The 26,890-nt window shown below is 40.2% G+C and overlaps 1 protein-coding gene across 8 annotated transcripts in view; it reads left to right on the forward strand.

Annotated features, from left to right (window-relative positions):
- The window catches only part of LOC130362027 (CD109 antigen-like), a 193,585-nt gene that overhangs the window by 22,373 nt on the left and 144,322 nt on the right, over positions 1 to 26,890 (forward strand). For 3 of the 8 annotated variants that reach the window (XR_008891248.1, XM_056565874.1, XM_056565875.1), the window contains exons 4-9: positions 1,037 to 1,267; positions 8,029 to 8,154; positions 18,575 to 18,614; positions 18,709 to 18,793; positions 19,783 to 19,879; positions 23,483 to 23,618. Coding sequence is in view for 7 of the 8 variants with exons in the window: in XM_056565874.1 (XP_056421849.1) it covers positions 1,037 to 1,267; positions 8,029 to 8,154; positions 18,575 to 18,614; positions 18,709 to 18,793; positions 19,783 to 19,879; positions 23,483 to 23,618 (715 nt within the window). In the remaining variant the exon portion in view is untranslated. Of the gene's footprint in view, positions 1 to 1,036; positions 1,268 to 8,028; positions 8,155 to 13,392; positions 13,474 to 13,860; positions 13,983 to 14,228; positions 14,254 to 14,817; positions 14,845 to 14,939; positions 15,036 to 18,574; positions 18,615 to 18,708; positions 18,794 to 19,782; positions 19,880 to 23,482; positions 23,619 to 26,890 lie in introns of those variants that run through there. The other 5 variants (XM_056565877.1, XM_056565880.1, XM_056565879.1 and 2 more) reach the window with 5 other exon arrangements.

A 26,890-nucleotide genomic window follows, 5' to 3' on the forward strand; every position in this document is an offset into this window, starting at 1 on the left:
GAAAACATAACTATCAGGCTTATTTTTTATTTTTTTTGCTGGATAAATAGTTTTTTTAGCACTACTTTACCATTTGGAGATAACTTTTTGATTAACTCTTTCTTGCGAAAATGATAAGGTGACACTGGCCTGATCTCACAATTCCTACATATCACACTCTCCACCACCTTTGAAACCTTTAAAGTCATTCTGTAAAAAGGTTTAGGTTATTAACAAACACATTTTTTTACTGGATAGGCCACTAATATCAGATTGTTGGGCTGGTGGGACCCAGCACCCCGACTTATCAGGCTTTCAGGTGTGCTGCGACACAGGGATATACACAATGTACATCTGCGGGAAGCCTCAGCTCTGTACACTGTGTCATGGTGATGCTAAATTACTGCAGCACAACACCCATTAAAGGGAAGAGGAGCTGAGCTGCAGTAACCCAGCACAACCACTTCACAGTGTATAGAACTGAGGCTTCTGACTGATGTACATCACATGTATTTAACATTGAAAAGAAACAACCGCAATCACCAAGAACGTCCATGCAGGTTTTCCTTATTCCATACTGCATCGAAAAAAGTGAAACACGGCCATGGATAGCAGGCGACTAGGATGCCATCAGCAAGATCAGGCTTGACAGCTGTATTACAGGACAAACCTGCTTTGGCCAAGATAATTAATTTAGAAAATTATATTATTTGTGCAAGAAAGTATGAACATCATTAATTTAACAGTAAGTCCGGTGGTGGGCCCAACACCTTACACTGCCAAGCTATTGGTGCCGGGACACCACATATGTACTATCCATGGCTTCTGATTAAATAAAGACACACAGAGATTTACCTCACATATATTTATAGAATCATTGAAAAAAAGTGTAACTTGATCCAGCAAATGCTATATTACAGAGGTATTCTACCTAAAATCTTACTCCTAAGTAAGAAGAGAATGACTCACGAGGCACCCTAAAGCAGCACATTTTGACTTACAACAAATACATTATAAATTATACACTAGCTTGAATCTTTATTTTATGTCTTTTCAGCTTCCTTCAAATAGCTTTATAGGGAAGTATGAACTTAAGGTGGAAGGATTTTCTGAGAATAAGATGATTTTTAACAATACAACACTACTTGACTTCAATTCCAAAAGTTATTCTGTCTTCATTGAGACAAACAGCATCTTCTACAAGCCTGGCCAAGAAGTGAAGATTAGGATCTTAACGTTTTCATCAGATTTGAAACCTTACACATCTACAATTGATATTCATATTATGGTAAGTAAGCACGTTCTTACCCAAACACACACAGATTTGGAAACTTGGAGACCTGTAGCTCCTTTGCATTTTTATGGTCATTTGGTCATTCAGTTTTCAAACAATACAAGGTGTACATGAAAGAACATATTTTAATACATTATGGTGGGTCTACTTTTTTAACCTCCTTCTGACCCATGACAAAAATATACATTTGCTATAACAACATTAGTCTATGTTGGTGACTTAAAGTGGTACTCCCTTGGAAAACTTTTTTTTTTTTTTTTTTTTAAATCAACTGGTGCCAGAAAGTTAAACAGATTTGTAAATCACTTCTATTAAAAAATCTTAATCCTTCCAGTACTTTTTAGGGGCTGTATACTAAAGAGAAATCCAAAAAAGAAATGCATTTCCTCTGATGTCATGACCACAGTGTTCTCTGCTGACCTCTGCTGTCCATTTTAGGAACTGCACAGAGCAGGAAAAAATCCCCATAGCAAACATATGCTGCTCTGGACAGTTCCTAAAATGGACAGCAGAGGTCAGCAGAGAGCACTGTGGTCATGACATCAGAGGAAATGCATTTCTTTTTTGGATTTCTCTTTAGTATACAGCCCCTAAAAAGTACTGGAAGGATTAAGATTTTTAAATAGAAAATATTTACAAATCTTTTTAACTTTCTGGCACCAGTTGATTTAAAAAAAAAAAAAAAAAAGTTTTCCACTGGAGTACCCCTTTAACTCCTTGGGGACGGAGGGCGTATGCATACGCCCTCCGCATTTCCGATCACCGCCGCTCGCCGGGCGGGGATCGGAACGGGATGACTGCTGATATCTATCAGCATGCATCCCGTGGCAATGCCTAGGGGGGTCCTGAGACCCCCCCCCATGTCAGCGATCGCGGCAAATCGTTGGTCAATTCAGACCAGCGATTTGCCCGCGATCCGGGCCAATCGGGTCACTGGTGACCCGGTCGCCCAGAAAATAAGAATGATTGGAGCTGTCAGAGACAGCTCCGACCATCCTAAAGGATAGGAGCTAGGTGGCAGTGTTGCCACCCCCTCCTAACCCCTGCCATTGGTCGGTCAGGCTGACCACCAATGGCAGGAGGGGGGCTAGAGTTAGTTTCCCCCGCTCTTCCCACCGATCGAAGTACGGGGCAGAGCGGGGGTGGCGAGGGGGGAGCATGGCTCGGCTTACCCGGACTGATGGAGGCGGCGGAGACGGCATCCTGGCCCAATGGCAGCGACGCAGGACGCAGCGACGCAGGACGCAGCGACGTGTAGTGGTCTCTAAACTGTGGTCCTCCAGATGTTGCAAAACTACAACTTTCAGCATGCACTGACTGTCTGGGCATGCTGGGAGTTGTAGTTTTGCAATATCTGAAGTGGCACAGTTTGGAGACCACTGTACGGTGGTCTCCAAACTAGCCCACCAGATGTTGCAAAACTACAACTCCCAACATGGCCAGACAGTCAGGGATGCTGGGCATGTAGTTCTGCAATATCTGGCCCTACATAAGTTGCAGAACTACAACTCCCAGCATGCCTGGACAGTCTGGGCATGCTTGGAGTTGTAGTTTTGCAACATCTGGAGGGCTACAATTTGGACACCACTACTTAGCGGTCTCCAAACTGTTGTTCCCCAGTTGTTGCATAACTACAACTCCTGCATGCCCAGACTGTCCAGGCATGCTGGGAGTTGTAGTTCTGCAACATCTGAAGGGCCAGATATTGCAGAACTACACGCCCAGCATCCCTGACTGTCTGTACATGCTGGGAATTGTAGTTGTGCAACAGCAGTAGGCACACAGGTTTGGAAACACTGAGCTAGAGTCTGTTTCCTAACTCAGTGATTCCAACCCATGTGCCTCAAGCTGTTGCAAAACTACAACTCCCAGAGTGCACTGACAGACCGTACATGCTGGGAGTTGTAGTTTTGCAACAGCTGGAGGCACATTGGTTGGAATCACTGAGCTAGAGTCTGTTTTCTAACTCAGTGATTCCCCACCAGTGTGCCTACAGCTATTGTAAAACTACAACTCCCAGCATGTATGGTCTGTCAGTGCATTCTGGGAGTTGTCATTTTGCCACAGCTGAAGGTATGGGATGCACCCCCCCCCATGTGAATGTACAGGGTACATTCACACGGGCGGGTTTACAGTGGGTTTCCTTCTACAAGTTTGAGCTGCGGCAAATTTTCTGCCGCAGCTCAAACTCCCAGCGGAAAACTTACTGTGAACCTGCGCCTGTGTAAATGTACCCTAAAAACACTACATTACGCTAACAAATAATAAAAAGTTACACTTCCCCCCCCCCCCATTAAAAATGAAAAACGTCTCATACAGCAGTGTTTCCTAAATGGAGCCTCCAGCTGTTGCAAAAACACAACTCCCAGTATTGCCGGACAGCCATAGACTGTCCTGGCAGGCTGGGAGTCTTGCAACAGCTGGAGGCACCCTGTTTGGGTAACAATGCTGTAGGATTTTACTGTAGGTAACCGGGTCCACCCCTGTTGCAAATTCCTTATTTAGGCCTCAAATTCGCATGGTGCTCTCTCACTTCAGAGCCCTGTCGTATTTCAAGGCAAGAGTTTAGTGCCACATATGGGGTATTTCTGTATTCGGGAGAAATTGTGTTACAAATTTTGGGGGGATTTTTCTCCCATTACCCTTTGTAAAAATGGTAAATTTGGGAAAAAATACTGCACTTCAGAGAAAACATTTTTTTTTTCATTTACACATCTTACTTTAATGAAAAGTCGTCAAACACCTGTGGTCACTGGACCCCTTGTTACGTGCCTTAAGGGGTGTAGTTTCCAAAATGGTATGCCATGGGGTGTTTTCTGTTGTTCTGGCACCATAGGTGCTTCCTAAATGTGACATGCCCCTCAAAAACCATTTTAGAAAAATTCACTCTCCAAAATCCCATTGTCGATCCTTCCCTTCTGAGCCATCTACTGCGCCGGCCGAACACTTCACATACACATATGAGGTATTTCCTTACTCGAGAGAAATTGGGTTACAAATTTTGGGGGGCTTTCTCTCCTATTACCCCTTGTAAAAATTCAAAAACTGGGTCTACAAGAACATGCGAGTGTAAAAAAATGAAGATTTTGAATTTTCTCCTTCACTTTGCTGCTATTCCTGTGAAACACCTAAAGGGTTAACAAACTTTCTGAATGTCATTTTGAATACTTTGAGGGGTGCAGTTTTTATAATTGGGTCATTTATGCAGTATTTCTAATATGGAGGCCCTTCAAATCCACTTCAAAACTGAACTGGTCCCTGAAAAATTCCGATTTTGAAAATTTTGTGAAAAATTGGAAAATTACTGCTGAACTTTGAAGCCCTCTGATGTCTTCCGAAAGTAAAAACATGTCAACTTTATGATGCAAATTTAAAGTAGACATATTGTATTTGTGAATCAATATATAATGTATTTGGAATGTCTGTTTTCCTTACAAGCAGAGAGCTTCAAAGTTAGAAAAATGCAAAATTTTCCATTTTTTCATCAAATTTTGGAATTTTTCACCAAGAAATGATGCAAGTCTAGACGAAAATGTACCACTAACATGAAATAGAATATGTCATGAAAAAACAATCTCGGAATCATAATGAAAAGTAAAAGCATCCCAGAGTTATTAATGCTTAAATTGACAGTGGTCAGATGTGCAAAAAATGCTCCCATCCTTAGGGTTATAATGCGCTCCGTCCCCAAGGAGTTAAAGGGGTTATCCAGGAAAAAACTTTTTTTTTTAGTATATCAACTGGCTCCAGAAAGTTAAACAGATTGGTAAATTACTTCTATTGAAAAATCTTAATCCTTCCAATAATTATCAGCTGCTGAACTTGAGTTGTTGTTTTCTGTCTGACAACAGTGCTCTCTGCTGACATCTCTGCTTGTTTCGGAAACTGCACAGAGTAGAAGAGGTTTGCTATGGGGTGTTGCTTCTAATCTGGACAGTTCTTGAGACAGATGTCATTAGAGAGCACTTAGACAGAAATGAACAACTCAACATCAGCAGCTCATACTGAAAGGATGAGGATTTTTTAATAGAAGTCATTTACAAACCTGTTTAACTTTCTGGAGCCAGTTGTTATATAAAAAAAAAAGTTTTTTCCTGGAATACCCCTTTAAGGAGCTGCTACATTAGAATTAGAAGACTTTCTTAAGGCTAGGTTTCCACACATGCTTTTTACTGGCATTTTTTGGAATACAGCCACTGCAGTTTTAGTACCAAAACCAGAAAAGGATCGAGCAGGGAGGAGAAGTGTAAGTCCTTCCTTTATATGTCCTACTCCTTTTGAATACACTTCTGGCTTTGGCTCAAAAACCGCAGCGGCGGTTTCCCCAAAAATGGCAGTAAAAAACCTAGACTTAGTGGGGAAGATTTATCAAAACCTGTGCAGAGGAAAAGTTGCCCAGTTGCCCATAGCAACCAATCATATTGCTTCTTTAATTCTGCACAGGCCCTTTTAAAAATGAAAGAATGGATCTGATTGGCTGCTTTTGGATTGGCAACTGGGCAACTTTTTATCTGCACAGGTTTTGATAAATCTCCCCCAGTGTGTTTCAGAGCTCACACAGTACCAGTGCAATCCCCCTTCTGGTTGTGGTTACTTTTAGATAATTACATTAAGATTAGACGCACACTAGACTGACTTTCTGCAGAAAAATCTAAACCAAATATACAAGAATTTCGTTGTAGATTGGCAACAAAAATGATTACAATGGAAAGACCTGTGACAAATCCGCAACATGAATTACAGAATTACTGACATTTTTTTAAACCTCCACTAGTTTTAGAAATCACATTTACTTTGCTGAACAGTAATCTAAAAACTATTTGCAGTGTGAAATTACAGTGGTCCCTCAAGTTACAATATTAATTGGTTCCGGGACGACCATTGTATGTTGAAACCATTGTATGTTGAGACCAGAACTCTATGGAAACCTGGTAATTGGTTCTGAAGCCACAAAATGTCATCCAAAAATAGGAAAAAGTTAGAATTAAAGAAAAATAAGTAGATACCTAATATAAATAAAGCAAGTCCTTACATATAAAAGTAAGAAAGATCTGCTGGGAGCTGTAAATCACTGTCTATGTCAGTGTTTCCCAATCAGGGTGCCCCCAGCTGTTGCAAAACTACAACTCCCAGCATGCCTGGACAGCCGTTGGCTGTCCGGGTATGCTGGGAGTTGTAGTTTTGCAACAGCTTGAGGCCCCCTGGTTGGGAAACAATGGTTTATGTAGAGGACATGAGCTTCTTCAGGGTGCTGTACAGTACAAACTGGACTCATTTACTAAAGTCCAACCAACTCTTTTTCTCGGTTATTGTGCCTAAATTTTTGTCGCAACGTCTGTGCGACTAATTATGCAACCAAACTTTAGTCACACAACCGACATTTTAGAAAACACTCGGCGTGGTTTTTTTTTCACTCTGAAATGGGCGTCTTTTATGCAAAAAATGGGCATTTTACCGACAAAAACTAAAAAATTCTCGGAGTACATCCAAAATCACTCGAGAAAAAGTGTGAGTTTGCCTCACACAATAACCGACAGCCAAGAGGCCGAGTGAAATTCCAAAAATTGAGTGATTTCTAACAAGGGACTGTTTACCATTGTGTTTTTTGTCAAAGTAACTTGGTTTATAACGTGAAAACATTTTGTACAGTTAAACACTTTTATGAATAAAGTATTTAATGTTTGGGTGATAATTTTTAATTTTTTTACATTATAACACCTGAATAATTTTAATTAATGAAACTGTTTATAAACAAACTCGCTCCAAAACCTTTTGACTCACACAAATACATTTTTATTTAAAAATGATCTTTAGGGTCCAAAAAAAGTTTGTTTTACGTGTTTGGAGTTTGTGCGACACAATTGACTAGTGCGACCCAAAAAAACGTGCAACAGAAAAATAACCGACGTGTGTGACAGAATAGTAAATAAGCCTGGAAAAAAAATGGAGTGATACAGAAAACACTCCACAATAAACACTCCACTTTTAGTAAATGAGGGCCACAGTGTCCCAAATGGAGCCACCCTTACTTGGTGTCCAAGGAGCAGCTAACCCTGGCACAGGTAAGGAGTAGTACAGAACTTGTAGTTCCTCCCTGTACTGTAGGAGGCGTTACCAGACACCAGTCAGTGCATGCACTTCAGTAATACAGATGATTTACCAGTAAAATGCCCATTCTGATTGGTCAGTTCCTCCAGTTGTGACATGTTTCACAGATCTGGACTGTCTGTAGTATTGTATGTTGAGTTTGGTTTCAAGTTACAATGGTCCAGAAAAAAGCATTGTATGTTGAAACTATTGTATGTTGAGGCCATAGTAACTTGAGTGGTCACTGTATTTGCATAAAATCTACAGCAAATCAGTCTACCTGTTCACATGTATGGATTAGCTGCAGACTAGTTAAAGATTTGTTGTGGATTTTTACTTCCCTATTAAAGTCAAAGGGAAAGATAGAATCTAAAGCAAATCCAGAACTTGTCTGTAAGAAATCCTCAGGTAATCCACTGCAAATTTGCACATAACAGGGGCATCCTGGTATAAAAATTAAAACAAGTGATAGTTACCGTACCTATCTCGGATAAAATATGGAAGGGGTCGGTGCTCTAAAATAGTCAATGGCAGATGTATACACCTAAATATGCCATTGGTTGCAAATGTCTAGGGCATATGTTCCATAACCTTGCCTAACCAAAAATATCCGAACCAAAAATATCCTAAAAATGTTTTATTTTGCTTTGTTTAATTTATTTTTCAAGGATCCACGTGGGAACCTGCTAGAGCAATGGCTGGAAGAAAAAGCTGAGTTGGGAGTTGTGTCAAATGTTTTCCAACTAAGTGATAATCCACCACTTGGAGATTGGTCAATAAAAGTAAAATTGCATGTAAGTATACAATTCTAACAGTAAAATGTTACAAAGTTAGCAATTGTGTCATCATAGAAAATTAAGTTTTACAGTTAAAGGGAAATTCATATATGATGATTATTATTATCAGTATTATGTTTTTGTATCTTTTAGTTTATTAGTTTTAGGAGAGAATCAGTTAAAACAGAGTAAGCGTGAAATTCAGATGATGTCGGTAATTTTGGACCACCACTAGTTTGTGGAAAGTAGGGGTCTGGAAAAAGCCTAAGGGGCTTTTTGTCTGCTCAGAGATTTCCATCACTTATAGGTTGACACATTCTAAGGAAAGGTTTATTCAAAGCAGTTTTAGTTTGCTTCACATTTCCACTAGTAAGAGAAATTTCTAAGCATTGCTGAGGTAAAGCCTGATTTATCCATATTAACAGGGCCTTGTGCTGCAATAAGCCCTCAAACTGAAAGTATTTATACGTTTTTCAAATCACTGCAGTGCTGCCCCTCCCTCAACATTGTGACCCTAGGCACAGATCTACAAGTGCCTAATAGTAATTACAGCCCTGTATATTAACCCCTTAAGGACTCAGGGTTTTTCCATTTTTGCACTTTCGTTTTTTCCTCCTTACCTTTTAAAAATCATAACCCTTTAAATTTTCCACCTAAAAATCCCTATTATGGCTTATTTTTTGCGTCACCAATTCTACTTTGCAGTGACATCAGTTATTTTACCCAAAAATTCACGACGAAATGGAAAAAATTATAATTGTGCGACAAAATCAAAGAAAAAACGCCATTTTGTAATTTTTGGGGGCTTCCGTTTCTATGCAGTGCATATTTCGGTAAAAATGACACCTTATCATTATTCTGTAGGTCCATATGGTTAAAATGATACCCTACTTATATAGGTTTGATTTTGTCATACTTCTGGAAAAAATCATAACTACATGCAGGAAAATTTATACGTTTAATAATGTCATCTTCTGACCCCTATAACTTTATTATTTTTCCACGTACAGGGCAGTTTGAGGACTCATTTTTTGCGCCGTGATCTGAAGTTTTTATCGGTACAATTTTTGTTTTGATCACTTTTTATTCATTTTTTAATGGTATAAAAAGTGGCCAAAATACGCTTTTTTGGACTTTGGATTTTTTTTGCGCGTACGCCATTGACCGTGCAGTTTAAGTAACAATATATTTTTATAGTTCGGACATTTACGCACGCGGCGATACCACATTTTTATTTACACTGTTTTATTTTTTTTTATGGGAAAAGGGGGGTCATTCAAACTTTTATTAGGGAAGGGGTTAAATGACCTTTATTAACACTTTTTTCTACTTTTTTTTTTGCAGTGTTATAGGTCCAATAGGGACCTATAACACTGCACACACTGATCTCCTATGCCGATCACTGGCATGTATTAACACGCCTGTGATCAGTGTTATCAGCACTTGACTGCTCCTGCCTGGATCTTAGGCACGGAGCAATCATTCGTCGATCGGACACCGAGGAGGCAGGTAAGGGCCCTCCAGTTGTCCTGCAAGCTGTTCGGGATGCCGCGATTTCACCGCGGCGGTCCCGAACAGCCCGACTGACTAGCCGGGATACTTTCACTTTTGCTTTAGAAGCGACGGTCAGCTTTGACCGCCGCTTCTAAAGGGTTAATACCGCACATTGCCGCGATGTGTGGTATTAGCCGCGGGCTATACATCCTGCGTCGTTAAGGGGTTAACTATACCAATTTGATAAAACTCTGCAACAAGTGCATTACCAGCTTTTTTTCTATGTACCGTATTTTTCGCACTATAAGACGCACCTGACCATAAGACGCACCTAGGTTTTAGAGGAGGAGAGCAAGAAGAAAAATATTCTGAACCAAATGGGTACTAAAATATTTAGGACCCCCCTTTGTGGCCAGCAGGACCCCCTTTGTGGCCAGCAGGACCCCCCTTGTGGCCAGCAGGACCCCCTTTGTGGCCAGCAGAACCCCCCTTGTAGTTGCTTACTGGTACCACTGCCCTGTTCTTCCGTCCGCATTATGGAGTCTATGGAGGAGCATGTGACGCACACGTCACTCTGCTTACTCCATAGCGTTACGCTGGGCGCAGGGGAGTGATGTGTGTGTCACATGCTCCTCCATAAGACTCTATTATGCAGACAGGAGAACAGGACAGCGGCATGGCAAAACGGGACAGCAGCATGGCAGGTAAGCTTACCTCTTCAGCAGCCTCGCCTCTGCAGCCTTCCCTGCACTTCGGCGCACACACATTCGCTCCAAAAGACACACAGACACCATAAGACTCTATTATGCAGACAGGAGAACAGGACAGCGGCATGGCAAAACGGGACAGCAGCATGGCAGGTAAGCTTACCTCTTCAGCAGCCTCCCCTCTGCAGCCTTCCCTGCACTTCGGCGCACACACATTCGCTCCAAAAGACACACAGACATTTCCTTCCCACTTTTGGGGGAGAAAAATACGGTATCTGCTTTCCTTCAGCCCCTAGCTCGTGCCCTCCCACCTGTCTTCTCAGCAAACTTTCAAACCTATTTATGGTTAGAGCACCGATGCCCTCTACTCTTCACTGTCCTTTGTGTGTATTATTTTTATGTCACTCAGGATAATTTTGCCTATAGGTGATTAGATTCCCTGGACAGTGAGACTGGGTCCATGGAGACACATTATACCCTTCATATATCTCTCTGTGCTTTCATAACATAGAGGTGTTCCCAAGCCCCTGAAGTACTGAAGGCTGTAATATCTCCTCTCTCCCCCTCCCTTCTCTGTACCTGCTTCATTGACAGTCAGGTCACAGGTTCCAAGTGGGTGTGAAAACAGGATGTGACTTCTAGATGACTGTCTATCAAGCAGGGACAGTAATGGGAAGGGGAACGAGGAGGCATTTCAGGCCTCAGCGCTTCAGGGGCTTTAGAACACCTCTTTGATGCTTGGCACCAGGGAATAAAAACATTTTTCTATGTGATTGAAACAAAGACAGATATATGAAATACACTACATGGCGCCTTGCCGTAACATCTATCTAACAGTATTAACAGTTTGGAACTTGAATTTTATTTGACAGATGTTAAACATGTGGTCCTGGCTGCAGTGAACATAACTAACAGGTATACTTATCCGCCCAGCCGCAGTCCTCCTCACAACGTCCTCTGATGTGCCATATGGAGAAGAAATGCCCACTCAGCATAGCGAATTCCAGTGCTGTCTATGCTGAGCGGGCATTTCCTGTCCACACAGCACATCAGCGGACATTGTGAAGAAGAGGATGGCGATAGAGACTAGGAGCCCTGGAAACCAGCATCGGTGAGGGAGGGTGCTGGGTAAGTATACAAGTTTGGTATGTTCCTTGCATCCATTGTATTGTATGGTATTGTAGCTCAGCTCTGTTGAAGAGAATGAAGCCAAGTTGTAGATATTGCATTTCTACTGTAGAGTAGAGATCCATGAGCATTTTTTTTTGCAATAATTGTATTATTTAATGTAGTATTAGAATTAACATTTTTTTAAATTACCCTGAAAATTGGAGTAACCCCTATTCCATTTTTGCAATAGATGCCAAAGATAGTGGTACTCTGCTAGAAAACGATAGGGGATAAGATGTCTAATCAAAGGGTTCCCTCCACTGGGGATCCACCGGATGACTGATCACTACAGCCACCACGCCCCTCCATTCATGTCTATTGGAAGAGGTAAGACGGCTACGTACTAGCCATCATGCCCCCTCCCATAGACATGAATGGAGGCGGCGTGGCGTGACATCACAAACATGGAAGCTCCAAGCTTCCGTGTTCCGGACGCCTCCACTGCCAGCTCGGATATCGCGGGGTCCCGAGTTGCATATAGGGGATAGGATAGGGGATAAGATGTTTTCCGGCAGAGTACCCCTTTAAAGGGAATTTGTCATCATGATAACGCTATCTAATCTGGCATCATGTTATAGAGCAGGTTTTCAGATTTCAGATTTTTTCTATTGGGCTCTATGAATTCTGTGAACACCTCTATATTCAATGGATTACCTACCTGACTCCTAAGCATTGAGAGATTTCAATCAGTAAATGAGAATTATACATAATCTTTTCCTGCAAAGATATACAATGCATTCACAAGTGTCTGATTGGGGGGGGGGTGCTAACTACCAGGATACCCCGTGATCCCGTCTCAGCCTGGTGATTGGCTGAGCACACTGTCACTCTGACTCATCTCCGAGGGTGGTGGCCGGAACACTTCAAGGACCGGTGAGTTGCTGAGCCCCATACAGATGGTCAGACCCCCTTTTTCAGACACTTATTTATCCTGGGAATAAGGGATAACCTAAATTCACCAAAATACTTTTTTTAATCTGCAGTGCTGAGCACTGCCTGTGATCCCACATTAGTCCAATGTACAGTAATCTCCTTTTTTTTTTTAGGTACATAGCAGTATTTATAATTTAATTTCAAAGCCAACAAAACTAGACTATGTGAGGAAACTGGAGTACCTGGATTCCATCTTTGTAAACATGGGTAAAGCATGGAACACCCAGGCAGATATTGCCCTTGGTCAGATTCAAAACTACATCCAAACACTGAAATTCAACATGGTAGCCTTTTAATGATCACCTTTATGTTTTATTTATTTTCTGGTTTTGTTCTAAAAATACTACTACAAATGTTAAATATTAATGACTATTATATGTCAGTGCTATTTAAACACACAACATAATTCTGTAATAATAATAATAACAGCATGTAAATTCTGCTAATAATATCACTACAGTTTTTATTATTTTTTATTTACCTTGTTCTTTTTGTGGACACCAGATGGCACTACAGACAAACTTGAACATTTTGAATACTAGAGTATCATTGCATCATCACAGTTTGTAGTTTACTGCTGGATATCTTAAAGGTATCTAAGTATAAAAATGGAAAGATATCTCCTATTTGTAGGATAGGAAATATCTAGCTTTCTGGTGTGGGTCTGGCCACTGCCATCTCAACCCCCCCCCCCCCCCATAGATCATGAGAATTAAAGTCCCTTGTGGGATGACAGCTCCCATGTATGGCACATCTAAAGATGGACAAGTACAATGTTCACTAGAGGCGGGTTTGGAGACTACTTGCACCTCCACCTTGGTCACAGAAGAATATTGACGGACATGGCAGTGTGAATGGGACTCACGGGATGACGTCACAGGTGCTGATAGTCTTCACACACCCCTCCAGTGTAGTTAAGAGTTAATTTGCATATTGCAAGATTGAGTCATATCTTGGGAACTGCTGAATGGATTGCAAAAATAAATACATTACTTTACTCAGAGTCACCCACAATAACCCCCTGTATGTTCAGGTTAGTAGGCTTAATCCATCTGCCAGTATAAATGAATACAATTTGAATTGAGAAATAAAATAAAAGTCAATTACTAGATTGTATAAGTTAAGGCAGCTATTGTATTTTTTTTTCATCTCCGGAATGCCCCTTTTGAATGGTAAATTAAAACTATGTTTTATTAATGTATTGTTTTGTTCTTTTTTGGACACCAGGTGGCAGTAAGTGCAAACATGATAATAATAACATTTGAGCATCAGTAGATCATCACATAGTGCGAGTACATAGGGGGAGATTTATCAAAACCGGTGCAGAGAAAAAGCTGACCAGTTGTCTATAGCAACCAATCACATTTCTTCTTTCCCTTTTGAAAAGGCCTCTGCAAAATGAAAGAAGTGAGCTGATTGGTTGCTATGGGCAACTCAGCAACTTTTCCTCTGCACAGGTTTTGATAAATCTCCCCCTATTTTATGTTAGTATAAGTCAGGATACTCCGGTTTCCCACCACTCTGCATATGTATACATAACAGGTGAGAGGTATACCTATGGAGACCTATAGAAAATATACTCCCTTTTATGCACTGTTTTTTTTCTGTAATACAAAGGGATCATGGACAAACTAAAGTCATATAAAGATAACACATAGTACTCTGATGTCAAAGTAAGTGCATACTTAGGGAGGCCTTCTACAGTGAAAGCAATAGTAGACACAGTAATGTCACTAATGTCACAGTACAAGGATAATCCACTCCCTGCAGTTACAGCATAGGAGCTATGCTAACTTTGACATCCGTTATGAATGTAGGTATAATGTATAAAATTATGTAACATCATGTCAAAGTATACAAATAATACACAAAAAACATCACCACGAACAATTACATCACATAAAAACATTGGCCCAGATTTATCAAACTGTGTGAGAGAAAAAGTGGAGGGATTTTCCCACAGCAGCCAATCACAGCTCAGCTTTCACTTTACCAGAGCTCATTAGCTGAGCTGTGATTGGTTGCTAAGTAAAAATCTCTCCACTTTTTTTCTCACACAGTTTGATAACTCTGGGCCATAGTGATTTCATAATACAAAGTTATTAAGTCTGACGTTATCACAACATTAGAATTATGCAAGCAGGGACGTAACTAGTAACCATTGGGCTCCATAAAAAACTTGCAACTGTGCGCCATACAGTTTTATCATTAACATTTATCTCGCAATTTAACTCTGGATGGAAAATGGTCCCTAAAGGGACTTCTGCACAGGCCTATTATCGCCAGAATGAACGTACATAGGAACATTTATTCCTGATTCTTGACCTGTGTAAAAGAGCAAGCGATCATAAAAAAAATGGAAAACCCCTGTGCGTACATTCGCACATGTAAAATGGCTATGCTGGTAGTTTAGACGTTATTAAATCAGCCTTGATATGTGTGTATGTATTGATTTGCTGAATACAGTATTTTGATTCCACAGTGCAGGGGTACTTAACTACTTGTAGTAAGAATTCGCTTATACAGGTCTGCCATCAAGTGAAGGTTCAAGCGAAATGCTAAAGCCTTGTTCATGCCCTACCATACAAAAAAGAGGTGGGCCTTTAGTAGAACATTTTTTACCCTAGTAATAAGTCACATAGTAAAATAGGCTACGGAAGTGTGAAGAAAGTCTGATTTCCCCAGTATGACCTAAAAACTGCCACACACCATGCCTTGGAATATAATTCTACCACACACTATTCCCCTGAATGTTTTACTACCACACACTATGTCCCCCTAAACAGAATGTTGCTCCAACAATGAATGATGCCATTGCCCCCTAATGAATTGTGCCATTGCTTTCCAAAGAATTGTGCCACTGCTCCCCTAATGTACTGGGCCACTGTCCCCAAAATAACTGGGCCTCTGTCCCTCTAATGAACTGTGCCAATGCTCCCCTAATGAATTGTACCACTGTCCAATAATCTATGCTACTGCCCCCTAATGAACTGAGCCAATGCTCCCCTAATGAATTTTACCACTGTCCAATAATCTATGCTACTGCCCCCTAATGAACTGTGCCAATGTTCCCCTAATGAATTGTGTAACTGTACAATAATCTGTGCCACTGTCCCCTAATGGACTGTGCCACTGCCCCCTAATGAACTGTGCCAATGCTCCCCTAATAAATTGTGCAACTGTACAATAATCTGTGTCACTGCTCCCCTAATGAACTGTGCCACTGCTCCCCTAATGAATTGTGCTACAATACCCCTAATAAACGGTGCCACTATGCCCCCTATGGAACTCTGCCACTGTCCCCCAAAGAACTGTGCCACTTCTCCTCTAATGAACTGTGGCACTGTCCCCAAGTGCTAAAGGATTCCCTTTATCTGTTTTATAGCTCATTATGTAGTAAAAACTAATTTGACCCAAGTGTATAAAAGTGTATTTGTGTTAGATATTTACCAACTAAAACAAATACCAATTGTTATTTTTAAATCTAGGAAATATCCTCTCTTACAGTTTTAACTATTTTTAAGGGTTTTTCCAGGCAGTTCATAGCCTATCCACAAGAATGGATGAAGGGAGTCAACTTCTTCTGACCGCTCATTTTGTATATGCCGCAGCTCTGCCAAAAAGATTGGTAGGGGTTCCGGGTGTCGGCCCCTCCGATCAGACATTGATGGCCAGATCTATGTAAAGAGCCTGAAAATCCCCTTTAATTCTAACTATTAATTCTTGCTAGAATTAAGGTCAATGTCACAGGCTGCATACATTCATGTGTTACTGATCAGTAAAGAAAAGAAAAGATGCCTATTGAAAGGCAGACAAGATTTTGAGTGAACCAGATTTTTGTAGAACAGTTTGGAATATTTCCTTTGTTATGGTTGATAGTGAACATCAAAAGACACTGGAGCAAAACAGTTAACAGAGGCCAGCTGACTTTGTTTTATGGATAAGGTTAAAGTCAGGTTAAAATAATTGGCAAAAGTCATAACTAGATGGAAAATGTGATGGCGCACACCTTTTATAAAATGTTAACAATTGGTAGCAGATGTGATTTTTGAGAAGTTACTGGATAGACAGATTGAATTTGTTAAATGAGCTTTTTCTGTTAAATATGCAACTCATTTCATCAGCACCACATTTGTATTTATAAAATTAATATGAATGTGGCGTATAAATGACTTCTTTATATAAGGTTCTCTGACCTAAAATCATAAATTATATGATTTCTCATCTTTAGTGAAAGCTTTTAATATTCTTTTTCCTGTCTCAAGTTATTTTGCTCTAAGGCCTCATTCACACAACAATATTACAGCTCTGTATGGAATTGTAATATGGCACCAATAGAAATAGGCTCAAACTTGTGACATGTTCTATTGAGTACTGCATGAAGGAGTGCCTATAGCTAATGGAAAAAAATGATAACTAAAAAGAAAATAAAAAACACAGCAAATTTTCCTTTTTTTTCTCTATGCAATGCACCATGTTCTATAAGAATCTTTTTTTCTATGGGTTTTTACTTTTTGAATTGTACTAAATATATATTTTCCCACTCCTCCAGGAGTCTGGGAAATCTGCCCATTTTTGTGGGAGTCTTCTGAACAGTTAATTACAAAACAAAGACAGATCAATAATAACAAACCTATGCCACATTGGCCCTCATTTACTATTCTAAACCCGACCTCTTTTGTCGGGTTTTTTTGTTGCATCTTTGTCTGCGCCATGTCGCAGACATCATGCGCCAGTCTGCGACACGATGCAACATTTTTTCCCGACAGACCCGATGTGGATTCTCCCAAACCCGAAAAAGGGGCGTAACCCGACATTTCTGAGCTTTCCCACGTATTTATAAAGGTTTCCAACCCGAATTTGTTGAATTGTTGTGGATTTTTTCCCGACAGCTCAGAGGAGTTGGAAACCAAAACCAACAAAACCCACGTGCGACAAACAGGATGCGACATAATAATAAATATCAGGGGAAAAAAGCAATCGGGTAAGAAAGCAACATAGACTTACAACCCGATTTTCTTAGTAAATGAGGGCCATTGTGTGAATATGATTCTTAAAGGGTAGCTCCCACCATCCTATTTTTTTTTCTGTCCCGACCTATTGCCAATCTATCCCTAACTCCCTCCCTGCTTTTAATTTTTATTTTTACTATATTAAAAATAACTTTTTGTCTGCCTGGTAGTGTGCTCGCTACCAGGCAGACTTCACCAGCAGGCACCACGTCACTGATGCCTGCTGGGGGGGGGACTTCCGCCCTTAGTTTATCTACACAGGGTGCCTGCAGCTGTTTCACCACTACAACTCCTAGCTTGCCCGGACATCTATTGGCTGTCAGGGCATGCTGGGAGTTGTAGTAGTGAAACAGCTGGAGGCACCCTGTGTAGATAAACTATAAGTTAGTGCAATGCGGCACTACGACGCTAGCCCGTTCCCTCCATCACCCCCCCTGCATACCCCGTTTCCTCCATCACAACCCCCTTCCCGCATACCCCGTTCCCTCCATCACAACCCCCCTCCCGCATACCCCGTTCCCTCTGTTGTACTTACTGATACTGCAGAGTCCGGCAGCGGGCGTACAGGGGCAGCGGCGGCGGTGATACCATGTGCGGGAGGAGTGGCCTCCCAGCCAGTGGCCGGGGAGCCAAGGCGCTCGCTCCCGCCTGTCTGATTGACAGGCAGGGAGCGAGAGCAGCCTAAATGAAAAAGGACTGATTGCCAGGCCAAAATCAGTCCTTTTTCAGGCGTGACGTCATGCCAGGCTGCAGCCGGCCACTAGGAGGGTGACCACTAGTGGCCGGTTTTTTTATGTAAATTAAACCGTTTTAATGAAAAAAAAATTATAAAAGTATATTAGAGATATGTTGTAGTACATAAGTACTATAACATATCAAAAAGAAAGTTGGTGACAGTGCCCATTTAAAAGGAAAACTCAATAGGATGCATTATATTATAATCCATTATACAAGATATACTGATATTTCATTTCCTTTAATTAAAGAATCTTATATCCACAACATGCTCAGCAAAGTATACTATGGGCAGTTAATAAAAGCTATTTAATATATTGTAATGTACAAAAAAGGTAACCAGGCTCTAACACTGAACAGTAACACTATTGACTTTATCTTTTTCAGCAACAATTTCATTATCAAACCTTTACTGTAACCCATTATGGTATGTATGTGTCAATTAATATAATTTTTTTTTATGGAAACATAAACAATATAAACATTATTGTCTTCTATCTCTTATTTTCTTTGCACTATAGTTTTACCAAAATTTGAAGTTTTCCTGTCCACGCCAATGCATTATTCACTGAAAATGGGTTTGTTAGAAGGTACAGTCACTGCAAGGTAGGTTCACTATCAAATCTGTCCGCCATACTTTTTAATTACATTTCTTTATACTACTAAAATTGGTTAAGACAAATAGAGCATATAGATATTATGAAGGGTGATAGTACCCTGCTTTGGTGACCCTGGTCCCTGGAGTGGCTTGTAAGGGGGGTGTACAAGATAGTGGTTAGAGGGGAAGGGAGCTTATAAATAGAGGGAGGTCATGTTATGACTGTATGTGGCTGATCTACTAGGGGGCCCTGCTGCAAAAATTCAGAGCGGTGCATATCCAGTCCTAAAGGTATGAATTGGTTCACCCTATTGCCAACAAATATAAAAGAACTCCGTGCTACATTACTTGTTAGGAATCCCTTGCGCTCAACCAAGGAGTTGGAATATATGTTCAGCCTTGATGGACTACCAGAAAGATTGATATACCTACCAGACTCTGCAAGCTTAGTTAGCTTCCTAAGGACCTTACAAGGAATAACTCTCTCTACTCATTCCTTTCTTCTTTCGCTATAACTGGTCTGAAGAGTAGGCATGAAATGAATGTTAAATTTTGTTCAAAGTTGTGTGCCCTTAAACGGATGGTATCTCAACCTCATGCATGTAAGTTGTCTACTGGATTGTAGATACTGGTGTTTGTGAGGCTGTCCTAGATTAACTGCTTACTGTACATTGGTGAGGCATGTGAAATTCATGGTGTTGAGGTAGTTGGTGCTGTGAATTATAATGCCCCAGTGGCCACAAGTACTTACAGAAGGGAACATTGCCTCCTGCAAAGCGACTAATTCCTTCCTTTGGTAGTTATGCTGTGTGACGGAAGGCAGACACTTTAGAACCCAGAATTGCGCAGTAGGGGCAGGCAGCCAAACTCAGGAAGTGACTCCTTTCGTGGTCAACATCTCTACCTTAGGACCACTATATTTACATTTACTTAAAAAATGCTCATTAGTTGACATTTATATCTGTGTTTTGACTATTATATTTGTCATGCATTTTAGATACACTTATTCGAGGCCCATAAAGGGAAAGCTGACTGTTATTTTGCACCATAACACATTTCATCAGAACAAAAACAATTTTTCCAAAGATTTTGAGGTAAGTGTACATATGCATAACACACTGTTGGAATACACTTTCTGCTTTGTGGTTGATATGCTGTAATATTTGGAACACAAAACAAAACCGTATGTATATTATGATTTTCTTATTGTATGTTATGTCCAGAGGGTTTTGCACAGTTCCCATTCATTTTGTGATAACATTTTGGATGCTTTTTTTAGTGCCAGTTAAACGGTATGCAAGTTCACAGTCCCGGTTATCCATTAAATCTTCCGCTCAGGGGCATACTTATAACTATGTAGGTCCTTCATGTTGGCACATCATGTTATTGAGGGACCTTCCCCATGTCTATTTTTACAGAAACAGGGTGGCTCATAAAAATAAGTGAGGGAAAAAATAGTTTCAACGGTTGCCAGAAAGTTTTACAGATTTGTAAATTATATTTCTTTAAAAAATTCAAGCCTGATGCATACAAAGCATGTAAGTATTCGCTGAGTGCATTGTCTTAAAGGGTACCTCTCATCAAATAAACTTTTGATATATTTTAGATTAATGAATGTTGAATAACTTTCCAATAGCATGTTAATGAAAAATATGCTTCTTTCTATTGTATTTTTCCCGATCAGTCCTGTCAGCAAGCATTTCTGACTCATGCTGGAGTCCTAAACACTCAGAGCTGCCATCCTGCTTTGTTCACAGCCAAACAGGCTGTGAACAAAGCAGGCTGGCAGCTCTGAGTGTTCTCCTTTGTGAACAAAGCAGACTGGCAGCTCGTAGTGTTTAGGACTCCAGCATGAGTCTGAAATGCTTGATGCCAGGACTGGTAGGGAGACCCCTAGTGGTCATTTCTTCAAAGTGGAAAATTAAATAGAAAGAAGCATATTTTTTAATAACATGCAATTGTAAAGTTATTCTGCATACATTAACCCCTTAAGGACTCAGGATTTTTCCGTTTTTGCACTTTTGTTTTTTCCTCCTTACCTTTTAAAAATCATAACCCTTTCAATTTTCCACCTAAAAATCCATATTATGGCTTATTTTTTGCGCCGCCAATTCTACTTTGCAGTAGCATTAGTCATTTTACCCAAAAATGCACGGTGAAACAGAAAAAAAAATCATTGTGCGACAAAATCTAAAAAAAACCGCCATTTTGTAACATTTGGGGGCTTCCGTTTCTTCGCAGTGCATATTTCGGTAAAAATTACACCTTATCATTATTCTGTAGGTCCATACGGTTAAAATGATACCCTACTTATATAGGTTTGATTTTGTCGCACTTCTGGAAAAAATCATAACTACATGCAGGAAAATTTATACGTTTAAAAATGTCATATTCTGACCCCTATAACTTTTTATTTTTCCACGTACAGGGCGGTATGAGGACTCATTTTTTGCGCCGTGATCTGAAGTTTTTATCGGTATGATTTTTGTTTTGATCTGACTTTTTTATCACTTTTTATTCATTTTTTTAATGGTATAAAAAGTGACCAAAATGCGCTTTTTTGGACTTTGGAATTTTTTTGCGCGTACGCCATTGACCGTGCGGTTTAATTAATTATATATTTTTATAATTCGGACATTTACGCATGCGGCGATACCACATATGTTTATTTATTTATTTTTTTACACTGTTTTATTTTTTTTATGGGAAAAGGGGTTGATTCAAACTTTTATTAGGGAAGGGGTTAAATGACCTTTATTAACACTTTTTTTTAACTTTTTTTTTTGTAGTGTTATAGGTCCCATAGGGACCTATAACACTGCGCACACTGATCTCCTATGCTGATCACTGGCGTGTATTAACACGCCTGTGATCAGCATTATCGGCGCTTGACTGCTCCTGCCTGGATCTCAGGCACGGAGCAGTCATTCGTCGATCGGACACCGAGGAGGCAGGTAAGGGCTCTCCCGGTGTCCGATCAGCTGTTCGGGACGCCGCGATTTCACCGCGGCGGTCCCGAACAGCCCGACTGAGCAGCCGGGTCACTTTCAGTTTCACTTTAGAAGCGGCGGTCAGCTTTGACCGCCGCTTCTAAAGGGTTAATACCGCACATCGCCGCGATTGGCGATGTGTGGTATTAGCCGCGGGTCCCGGCCGTTGATGAGCGAAGTAAATATACGTCCTGCGTCGTCAAGGGGTTAATCTATAATATATCAAAAGTTTTTTTGATGAGAGGTACCCTTTAAAAATCTGTATTTTTTTCAGTTAGACACGGTGCTCTCTGCATCCAAACTCAAGCCTTCCAGTACTTTTCAGCTGCTGTATGTCTGGAGAAAGTCATGTATTTTCTGCTGCCATCTCAGACCTTGTCAGGAACTGTCAAGAGCAACAGCAAACCCTCATAGCAAAATGTATCTTCTTTGGACAGTTCCTGAGGTGGACCGAGATGGCAGCAGAGAATGCATGACTTTCTCCAGAGCATACAGCAGCTGATAAGTACTGGAAGGCTTGAGTTTGGCAGCAGAGTGTCTGACTGGAAAAAATACAGATTTTTCAGATTCAGTATATGTACTTTATGCGTCATTCACTGATATTTAGTATTTAAAGGGGTACTCCGGTGGAATATTTTTTTTTTTTTTAAATCAACTGTGCCAGATAGTTAAACAGATTTGTAAATTACTTCTATTAAAAAAATCTTAATCCTTCCAGTACTTATTAGCTGCTGAATACTACAGAGGAAATGGTTTTCTTTTTGGAACACAGAGCTCTCTTCTGACATCATGACCACAGTGCTTTCTGCTGACATCTCTGTCCATTTTTTAGGAACTGTCCAGAGCAGCATATGTTTTTTATGGGGATCCTCTCCTACTCTGGACAGTTCATAAAATGGACAGAGATGTCAGCAGAGAAAACTGTGGTCATGATGTCAGCAGAGAGCTGTGTGTTCCAAAAAGAAAATAATTTCCTCTGTAGTATTCAGCAGCTAATAAGTACTGGAAGGATTAAGATTTTTTTAATAGAAGTAATTTACAAATCTGTTTAACTTTCTGGCACCGTAGTACCCCTTTAATTACACAATATATTTATCCAGATTTGTTATGCATTCCTCCATATAGGTCCTTTATTAGATGTTCATTAGTGGTGGGTATTATATTTTATTACTCCCACACTTTCTATTCACCATTACCTGGAGGTCTCCTGGTAGTACCTCCATGCTCTGGATACTACGCTGACAGACACAGCAAACCTTCTTGCCCCAACTCGCATTGATGTGCCATCCTGGATGAGCTGCACTACCTGAGCCACTTGTGTGGGTTGTAGACTCCGTCTCATACCACTAGAGTGAAAGCATCGCCAGCATTCAAAAGTGACCAAAACAGCAGCCAGGAAGCATAGGAACTGAGAAGTGGTCACCACCTGCAGAACCACTCCTTTATTAGGGGTGTCTTGCTAATTGCCTATAATTTCCACCTGTTGTCTGTTCCATTTGCACAACAGCATGTGAAATTGATTGTCAATCAGTGTTGCTTCCTGAGTGGACAGTGTGATTTCACAGAAGTGTGATTGACTTGGAGTTACATTGCGTTGTTTATGTGTTCCCTTTATTTTTTTGAGCAGTGTATATGTGTATATTATACAATTGACTAAAATTCTTATTTATGTCTTTCTCTCGTGGTTTTCTATTTTTATGCTTACAGATAAATGGTTTTTCGAAGTTTCATTTTACTGAACTGGAGGTGAAAAAACTTGTGAGATATGAAGAGAAAAATTTAGAGAATTTCAAATTTAATGCTCTTTTGGATGTTGTTGCTATAGTTACTGAGGATCTTACAGGTAAATTAACTATATAAACCAGGTGTTGTATATGAAACTAGTACATAGGTCAATATAGTGAAGTTTATCAGGGCTGTGTTTATGGCTTTGGCTGTTTATTATTGATCATCAGCTGGGGTTTTTAATTTAGGCACTTTTGCACTTTCGTTTTTTCCTCCTCACCTTCCAAAAATCATAATGCTTTCAATTTTCCACCTACAGACCCATATGAGGCTTGTTTTTTGCACCACAAATTTTACTTTGTGCATATCATTACCCCAGTAAATTCCATTGTTAGGGTTTATTCACACATACAGTATCCTGCACATATTTGATACGCAGGATTTGATGTGTAGGATTTTATGCTGCAGATTTCAATGTAAACTAAATTTCAATGTAAACTGAATACAGCTTAAAATCCTGTGCATCAAATATGCTCAGGATACTGTACGTGTGAATACACCCTTAACCCCTTAAGGACTGAGGGTTTTTCCGTTTTTGCATTTTCGTTTTTTCCTCCTTGCCTTTAAAAAATCATAACTCTTTCAATTTTGCACCTAAAAATCCATATGATGGCTTATTTTTTTGTGCCACCAATTCTACTTTGTAATGACATCAGTAATTTTGCCCAAAAATTTACGGTGAAACAGAAAAAAAAATCATTGTGAAACAAAATTGAAAAAAACCCCTGCTGTTTTGTAACTTTTGGGGGCTTCCGTTTCTACATAGTACATTTTTTGGTAAAATTGACACCTTACCTTTATTCTGTAGGTCCATACGATTAAAATGATACCCTACTTATATAGGTTTGATTTTGTCGTACTTCTGGAAAAAATCATAACTACATGCAGGAAAATTAATACGTTTAAAATTGTCATCTTCTGACCCCTATCACTTTTTTATTTTTCCGCGTATGGGGCGGTTTGAGGGCTCATTTTTTGCGCCGTAATCTGAAGTTTTTAGCGGTACCATTTTTACATTGATAGGACTTATTGATCGCTTTTATTCCTTTTTTCATGATATAAAAAGTGACCAAAAATGCACTATTTTGGACTTTTGAATTTTTTTGCACATACACCATTGACCGTGCGGTTTAATTAACGATATATTTTTATAAATCGGACATTTCCGCACGCGGTGATACCATATATGTTTATTTTTATTAACACTGTGTTTTTTTTTTATGGGAAAAGGGGGGTGATTCAAACTTTTAATAGGGAAGGGGTTAAATGATCTTTATTCACTTTTTTTTTTCACTTTTTTTTTTGCAGTGTTATAGCTCCCATAGGGACCTATAACACTGCACACACTGATCTATTACATTGATCACTGCTTTCTCATGGGAAACCAGTGATCGATGATTCTGCCGCTTGACTGCTCATGCCTGGATCTCTGGCACTGAGCAGTCATTCGGCAATCGGACAGCGAGGAGGCAGGTAGGGATCCTCCAGCTGTCCTGTAAGCTGTTCGGGATGCCGCGATTTCGCCGCAGCTATCCCGAACAGCTCCCTGAGCTAACCGGCATGCTTTCACTTTCACTTTAGACGCGGCATTCAACTTTGAACGCTGCGTCTAAAGGGTTAATAGCGCGCGGCACCGCGATCAATGCCGCGCGCTATTAGCCACGGGTCCCGGCCGGGCCCGACTTGCTCATGACTTACTGGTACGTCATGGGTCCTTAACCCCTTAAGGACTCAGCCCATTTTGGCCTTAAGGACTCAGACAATTTAATTTTTACGTTTTCATTTTTTCCTCCTCGCCTTCTAAAAATCATAACTCTTTTATATTTTCATCCACAGACTAGTATGAGGGCTTGTTTTTTGCGCGACCAGTTGTCCTTTGTAATGACATCACTCATTATATCATAAAATGTATGGCGCAACCAAAAAACACTATTTTTGTGGGGAAATTAAAACAAAAAACGCAATTTTGCTAATTTTGGAAGGTTTTGTTTTCACGCCGTACAATTTCTGGTAAAAATGACGTGTGTTCTTTATTCTGAGGGTCAATACGATTAAAATGATACCCATTATTATATACTTTTATATTATTGTTGCGCTTAAAAAAAATCACAAACTTTTTAACCAAATTAGTACGTTTATAATCCCTTTATTTTGATGACCTATAACTTTTTTATTTTTCCGTATAAGCGGCGGTATGGGGGCTCATTTTTTGCGCCATGATCTGTACTTTTTTTTGATACCACATTTGTATATAAAAAACTTTTAATACATTTTTTATAATTTTTTTTTTAATAAAATGTATTAAAAAAGTAGGAATTTTGGACTTTTTTAATTTTTTTTCGTTCACGCCGTTCACCGTACGGGATCATTAACATTTTATTTTAATAGTTCGGACATTTACGCACGCGGTGATACCAAATATGTCTATAAAAAATGTTTTTTACGCTTTTTGGGGGTAAAATAGGAAAAAACGGACGTTTTACTTTTTTATTGGGGGAGGGTATTTTTCACTTTTTTTTTACTTTTACTTTTACATTTTTTTACATTTTTTTTTACACTTGAATAGTCCCCATAGGGGACTATTCATAGCAATACCATGATTGCTAATACTGATCTGTTCTATGTATAGGACATAGAACAGATCAGTATTATCGGTCATCTCCTGCTCTGGTCTGCTCGATCACAGACCAGAGCAGGAGACGCCGGGAGCCGCACGGAGGAAGGTGAGGGGACCTCCGTGCGGCGTTATGAATGATCGGATCCCCGCAGCAGCGCTGCGGGCGATCCGATCGTTCATTTTAATCGCGAACTCCCGCAGATGCCGGGATCTGTATTGATCCCGGCACCTGAGGGGTTAATGGCAGACGCCCGCGAGATCGCGGGCGTCGGCCATTGCCGGCGGGTCCCTGGCTGCGATCAGCAGCCGGGATCAGCCGCGCATGACACGGGCATCGCTCCGATGCCCGCGGTTATGCTTAGGACGTAAATGTACGTCCTGGTGCGTTAAGTACCACCTCACCAGGACGTACATTTACGTCCTGCGTCCTTAAGGGGTTAAGGAGTTAAAAGGGTACTCCAGTGGAAAATATTTTTTTAATCAACTGGTACCTGAAAGTTAAACAGATTTGTAAATTACTTCTATTTAAAAATCTTAATCCAGTACTTATCAGCTGCTGTAAGTTACAGATGAAGTTCTTTTCTTTTAGAATTTATTTTATGTCTGACCACGGTGCTCTCTGCTGACACCTCTGTCCATGTCACAAACTGTCCAGAGCAGGATAGGTTTGCTATGGGGATTTGCTCCTACCCTGGACAGTTCCTGACATGAAC

Source organism: Hyla sarda, chromosome 3 (assembly GCF_029499605.1).
Source record: "Hyla sarda isolate aHylSar1 chromosome 3, aHylSar1.hap1, whole genome shotgun sequence".
Taxonomy (NCBI): domain Eukaryota; kingdom Metazoa; phylum Chordata; class Amphibia; order Anura; family Hylidae; genus Hyla; species Hyla sarda.